The sequence below is a fragment of the Musca domestica genome, unplaced genomic scaffold (assembly GCF_030504385.1).
Source record: "Musca domestica strain aabys unplaced genomic scaffold, Musca_domestica.polishedcontigs.V.1.1 13, whole genome shotgun sequence".
NCBI classification, from domain to species: Eukaryota; Metazoa; Arthropoda; class Insecta; order Diptera; family Muscidae; genus Musca; species Musca domestica.
The window spans coordinates 11,649,050-11,655,769 of NW_026712172.1; the positions used below are offsets into that span (position 1 = coordinate 11,649,050).

General features: G+C 37.5%; 1 protein-coding gene and 1 long non-coding RNA gene across 2 annotated transcripts; one reads left to right on the plus strand and one right to left on the minus strand.

Annotated features, from left to right (window-relative positions):
- Window positions 1-210: 210 nt before the first annotated feature.
- Window positions 211-1,284, plus strand: LOC131800768 (uncharacterized). Its single transcript, XM_059118454.1, has 2 exons — window positions 211-468; window positions 526-1,284. Exons 1-2 carry the CDS (start codon window positions 241-243, stop codon window positions 1,009-1,011), a joined length of 714 nt encoding a protein of 237 aa, XP_058974437.1. The 5' UTR covers window positions 211-240; the 3' UTR covers window positions 1,012-1,284.
- A 455-nt stretch (window positions 1,285-1,739) lies between these two features.
- Window positions 1,740-2,097, minus strand: LOC131800769 (uncharacterized). Its single transcript, XR_009341528.1, has 3 exons — window positions 2,033-2,097; window positions 1,830-1,974; window positions 1,740-1,764 (listed from the first exon to the last, which is right to left on the minus strand). It is a non-coding gene; the product is annotated as an uncharacterized LOC131800769 (long non-coding RNA).
- Between the last annotated feature and the right edge of the window lie 4,623 nt (window positions 2,098-6,720).

The window sequence follows — 6,720 nt, forward strand, 5'->3', positions numbered from 1 at the left end:
CTAAAATCCATCAGAACGAAAATTTGCACGAAAATCAAAGCGAACGAAAACGTAAGCGTTTCAGTGTAATTTTGCGTTCCACTATCTTTTTTCTTTCGTACGCATGCGAACACAAATGTCAAAATCAGTCACTTGTGTGTTTGCTGTCGTACGATAACAATTAAGGAAAATCTGTTTTAAAACATAAACATTGCTTAATTGAAACAAAAATGTAAGTAAAAATAATAAATCCAATTTATTATGGGAACAATAAATATATTTTTTTATTTTCTCAATTCCAGCACGAAAAAATCATCAACTACACAGCTGCGGGCACTAGTTGAGTATATGGAGGAGAATCCCGAGTTTGCCAGAGGAGTGCCAATTTTTGGAAGCAGCAGGCAATCCCTGGAGGACCACTGGAAGAAGTTAGTTTTTAAATTAAATACCATGGGTCCTCCTTCCCGCACAATTGCAGAGTGGAAAAAGGTAAGTCAGAAAACTCTGCTTACGATCTATTTGTCTGACCGGCATTACTATTTACAGACGTGGGCCGATCTAAAATCCCGCACCAAAAAGAAAATTGCGGAAAATAAAAAAGGGCTGCAAGGTACAGGTGGTGGTTTATACCGGTTTGAGTGCCTAACGGAGCTGGAAACAGCAATTGACCGGACACTCTTCTTGTCGAAGTCCGCAGCACCAAGTGGTAAAACTTTTGGCTACGCGGACGAAATAGATTACTGCTTCGAGGCATTGGATACCACACCATCAAGACCATCCAAGACCGTAGCAGTGGTAAAACCTACCAGGCAGTTCAGTTCCCCAGAATCACATACCCAACAACAACAAATAAACGTAAAAACCTGTACCATCACAACTCAACAATACCAACCACCAGCCAAAAGACAAAAAATCTCACCCCATTTCTACACAAACTGCAAAACAACAGGCACAGTCAGCACACACACAACAAACTCAGACACAGTCAGCACACACACAACAAACACAGACCCAACAGCAACACCAACGTAAACAAACAACGTCCCCTCGTCAAGACATGGAACATCAAACCGTGCAGAAATCACCCCCATTCAAATGCACATCACAACATAATTTTCCATCCACATCATCAGCAAAAAAACGTTCCAACGTCGGAGAGCAAATACCTCTTATCCGTCGGCAATTGCGGCTGGTCGAGCAGGCAAATGCAATAGCCAAGGAGCAAGCAGATGCAAGCAAAAGGATGGCTGACGCTGCAGAGAGAATGGCAGATTATGCCGAGGCCCAAACAAAAATGCTTAAGTCTATAGAAGCAATTCTATCAACTTTTTTGCAAAACAATTCACTATAGTCCTTTTATAATAATTTAAACTAATTTTTTAATTTTTAATTTAATTTATTTTATTTTAATAAAAAATTCTTTTAATTTTACAAATTTATTGCAATTTTTCTCCTTATTGCGTCAGCTCTGCTTTCAAGATCATTATTGTCATCCACTTCGTCTTCCAGATCATCATCAATAACATCACCTGGCGGCTCTTCAGATCGGTAGTGTATGCACATGTTGTGCAGCGCACAACATGCATTTATAATTTGCACTACCTTTGCAGCGTCATAATGAAGGCCCCGAGATCCGATGATACATCGGAATCTGTTTTTTAGGACCCCAAAGCACCTTTCAATGACGTTACGCGCACTAGCATGTCTCTTATTGAATTTTTTCTCGGCGACATCTCTAGGGCTGCGGTAAGGCGTCATAAGGCTTCAATTTGTATCCTCCATCCCCTATAAAAGAGAAAACACAAATGTAATTGATGTATTATGATATAAGATGTATACAAATTACTCACCGAGAATCCAAAAGTTTCGTTTTCCATTGTCAAACTCCCTTTGCATACACTTGTCTGGATCACTCCTTTCCCATACAAATGCATCATGGTTGCTTCCGGGATGTCTAGCGTCGACAAATGTTATACGCATTTTATGGTCACATATCTAATTCGAAAAAACACAATAATTTTAAAATCGCTTTACGATAAATGTATTTACTTACCACCATTGCATTTATACTATAATAACCCTTTCTATTATAGTAAAGGGCTTTCAATTCGTCCCCAGGTGACTTGATGCGGATATGCGTGCCATCAACGCATCCAACAATTCCAGGGAACATTGTTCTTTCATAGAAAGTCTCCATTGTGTTGCGTTCCTCTGTAAGTGTCGGCTTTTTTATCCATTGGCCGCAAATGTGGTCCTCAAAAATCTGCAGACATTCCGCAATGGTTCTGCTCACTGTCGACTTCGCTGTTGAAGTCAAGGCTTCGTTCCCTAGATTCTGTTGGTAGCTTCCTGTTGCCAAAAACCGCAAGAATGTGCCAAGTTTTAAATCGGGGCGGATTTGGGTAGTTCTGCAACCGGCCACCCACTTCTCTTCCATCATATCCAAAAGAGCCCGAAAAACTTCCTTCGACACACGAAAATTGACCACAAACCTAGAAAAAATCATTTTTTATTATTTCAAAAATGTAAAAATACAATCATACTTACTGGTTGTTAGGTACTTCAAATAAATTCGAAGCATCTCTTAAATGCCTCCGTGGCACATTTTGTACCTCCTCCTCATCATCCATAAAAAACAGGGCCACAGAAATATTCATTTTTTTCTTTTTTAAGAACACAAATAATCTGAACACAATCACTAGAAATTTTATTTTGTTTGTTTATTTACAATTTGTTTGTTTACAACTGAACTGTCAGTTGAGACAGAGCCACTGCTGCTTTTCGCGTTTAAATTAGACATTTGGCGCTTTTTTTTGACTTATTTCGCGATTAATTTTGCCAAAAAATATTTTGCAACACTGAATCACGTAAGGCTATGCGAAAGAAAGAACGAAAGTTAGTGGAACGCATTCTTATGCGAAAGTGAGTGAGTAGCCTTCGTTCGCACAAATTTTCTTTCGAGATCGTGGAACAGGCTGATAGTTTAGGTTTTTTAGGTTTGCACCTGCTCGTATCAATGTAACTTTTTAAAACCTTGTTTTGTATTCTAAACTATGTTACCACCACTTTTCTTAAGACAAATTTTCCTCCATTACTTGCCTGACAACTGAGTGTAAAAGCAAGCATCTGGTAATATAGACACATATTGTAATTATTTGTAATAATTACGAAAATAATGAAGGTAGTAAACATAAACAGGCCAAAAGAACTAGACAAAGTCTTCAGTACTTCAGATCACCCAAGAAAATGTGTTATTTCGTTTACTTAACATCACTTGATGGCCACATCGTAACATCTGAGTCATCAGGATGGCCTTTTCCTACATTTCGGAAATGGCTTAACTAAACTGGGAAGAGATAACAAATCCTGAGATATTAGTTCAGTGTAAGTGCATATGTGTGTATGTGCTCCCATAATAACATCCTCGCTCGTCTGTTGGAGGTAGGATGCTGCCATATACTTTGTGCTCCGATGTTTATGATAACAAGTATCCATGTTTTATGGCAATTTTGGAAGCTTAGAAAAGAGCTAACATTTTTTATAAAATCATGATGATGTACAGGTGAAGAACAGTATGATGAAGAGGTGAAGTATGATGATGAAGAACAGGTAGAGTTTTGAAAATGCACACTATATGAAAAGCACTAAATGGTAATATAGTTGATATTGGGTAAACGGATAGTGCTTTTAATCTGAAATTAGGCATGCGTATTCAAAAATAAATAAATGTAGTACAGGGTGAGATAAAAAAACTGCAACATAGTCTAACGTCATATTTTTTTAAATTTTATTTAACGAAAGCAAGAATATCGGAAATAGCATCAAATTTTAGAAGAAGTTTTGATTTATTCGAATTGGTCACTCTTGGCACAAAACGGCCAATGAAACCGTCACACGCTGCCCGAATGTTGCTCTGCAGTATTTTGGTCCATTCCCGGCGAAGCACTTGCTTGAGGTGATCGACACGTTGATATTTTTTAGTGCCAACCTTGCTTACCAGAATACTCCGGACACAATAATCCAACGGATTGATATCCAGAGATTTTTGTGGCCATTGTGCGCTGGAAATGGAGCGAGGAACCTCATTTTGAAACCATTAGAAACCATTCGGAACCTCATTTTGAAACCATTCGGCGCGTGCTGAGTGCGATGGTGCTGAGTCTTGTTGGAATGTCCAAGGTATGCGGCCAAAATGTTTGCGTGCCCAAGACTTTAAAACACCCACCACAATAATTTCGTGATAATATTCGGAATTTATTCTGATGCCGCTGTCGATAATGGTGGCCCACACCATCACCATGGCAGGCGCTTCAGTTTTGATGGCCAACCGAAGATGCACATTTTCAGCTGACCTCTCTGGCAAGTACACACGATCATTTTGTTTGTTTACAAATTGCAGGACAACATGTGTTTTCTCATCGGAGAAAACCAAATTCGGCAGTTCACCACTTTCGGCCAAGCGAAGCAACTCTTTAGTTTGTTGGAGTCTATTTTCTTTGTGTTGCGGTATAAGTTCTTGCACTTTCTGGAATTTCAATGCCGAATGGAATATTGCGATATGTTCAGCTCCCCAACCATTTTTCAGCCACTGCGACGCCGGTTTCGATCAAGCCGCTTCTTTACTTTTCGAACCATTTCTGCTGATGTTGCTGTTTTCTTCCGTCCACTTCCTTGACGTCGGGCTACGCTACCAGTATCACGGTAACGAGCTATGGTACGAGACACAAAAGATGTATTCACATTTAAATGCTGAAGTGCTCTAACGATAGCCACTTGTAGTTTTCCAGCCAAATATAAAGAAATCACGCTCTCACGCATGACTTCCATCACGAATAACTTTTTTCCAGAAATTTCTCACTAAATGCTTTTATACGCTTGTAAACAACATAATGAGATATCACTGGAATAATCACAGTCCACAGTGGTCGCTGCCATTGGCCAAAATTCTAAAAATGAAACTCAGATATTTATTGTCAAATGTGTACACATGAACTCTTAAGAGGTTAAGCTTTTTAGAAAACATAATAATCTTGGCTTCATTCTAACGGGACACTTCGAAAATAGCATCAAAAAAGAGAAAATGTAGTTAGTTGCTTTTTTCAGTGGGATCAGTGAAAAAAAGAGTAAAAATAGATCTGTATTACAATATTAAACACATGTTAAAATGAATAAGTCTTGGCATAATTATTGAAAAGCAAGGTATTGACTTATTTTTAGTGCAGTAATTTGTGTGTTTAGTTGTTGTGTATAATATAGACGATGTGACTGTTCTGAGTTGCCTTTAAGATTAATTTTGAAAATAAAATTGGATTTCCAATGTGAATCCTCCAATGTGATTTTTTTCACGCCATTAGTAATGGTCCTAAGATTCTAGAAGTGCTAATTTAACTTTCAGATCTTGTCAGATTTGTATGTTATGGCCAATATACTGAAGTGACTTCGCTCCAATTTTGTCAGTTCTATTGTGTTAGTGACATAGTATATGTTTTTGTTGTTTGGGATTGATAAGGATATAGTTCAGGGGTGTTTAATAATGTTGCCTGCATTGTCTTCTGAGTATAATAATAATATCCAAAAATTTAAGGCCTTTGCACTGGAAACGGGTACAGAGTTAACAAATAGATATCCATGGCACTATATTCCACCCGCAGCTAATAAAATTTTTATACATATAAATTTGTCATTGTATCGATTGGAGAATTATAGGAGGTAGCCGTGGAGTCTAGAAACAAAGATATAAAAGAGTTTCGACTAAATCATACCCATACATTCTCGTGTTTCAACAAACACAGATCTTATTAACCGTCCAAACCAAGCAAAAAAATCTGTATTATTAAAATCTGCATTTGATTTACTTGAATAACACTGAAATTTATAAATATCCGTTAGTAATTTGATTTAATTTTATATTGCATTGTTTATTTTGTTTACAAAAAAATTGTCTATTTTGAATTGATTTGTATAAAAAATACTTCTGTTTTTGGAGGTACCGTTCCTAATAATTTTCAGTAAGACTATTTTTCAGCTCTTTAGAACGTAAGAAGAACCGAACAACCTAGTGTAGAAATGTGACAAAAATTCGGGAGGTACTTTGTATGGGGACCATGCCAAAACATGCATCGACCATATCCATTTTGTCACATTTTTATTTTTATCCCATTAAGGTACCATAACCAAAGAATCATATTGATATCTGCACTGAAAGTATTTTTGGCCGCTGTTCCCATGCGACCTCGACCACTGTGCAGTCTGAAGTTGGTTGTTTAGAATGGGTTGTATGGCCGAAAGTGGTGAACTGCCGATGAGAAAATATTCGTTGTCCAGCAGTTTACAAACAAACAAAATGATCGTGTTTACTTGATGAAAATATGCACCTTTGGTTGATCGCCAGATCCCAAGCGCCGGCCATGGTCATTATGTGGGCCGCCATAACAGAAGCATAAATGCAGAATATTATCGCGAAAATATTCTAGAGTTTGTAGGGTAAGTGTGCCTAAGTTCGGCATGTCCCAGTAGTCGGCACTTTTTATTTTTAAGCCCAAATAAATGAAACTATTAGAACTAAATGTATTTTGTTTACTTCAAATATATTGCCAGCTATCTTTGTGCACAATTTCGCTAAGAAAAGATGATTTATTCTAATACAAATTAAATTTTTGTCTGTGAAGGTCCTCTACAATTCATATTCTTAAGAAAAGTACAATACAGACGTCGAATCAGTTTACTTAAGCAAAAATATTA

Bases quoted from the DNA above. Each gene is read 5' to 3' on its own strand.
- LOC131800768 (XM_059118454.1), top strand. From the start codon at position 241: ATGGGAACAATAAATATATTTTTTTATTTTCTCAATTCCAGCACGAAA. The intron at 469-525 runs GTAAGTCAGAAA...TACTATTTACAG, and splicing joins CAATTGCAGAGTGGAAAAAG to ACGTGGGCCGATCTAAAATC.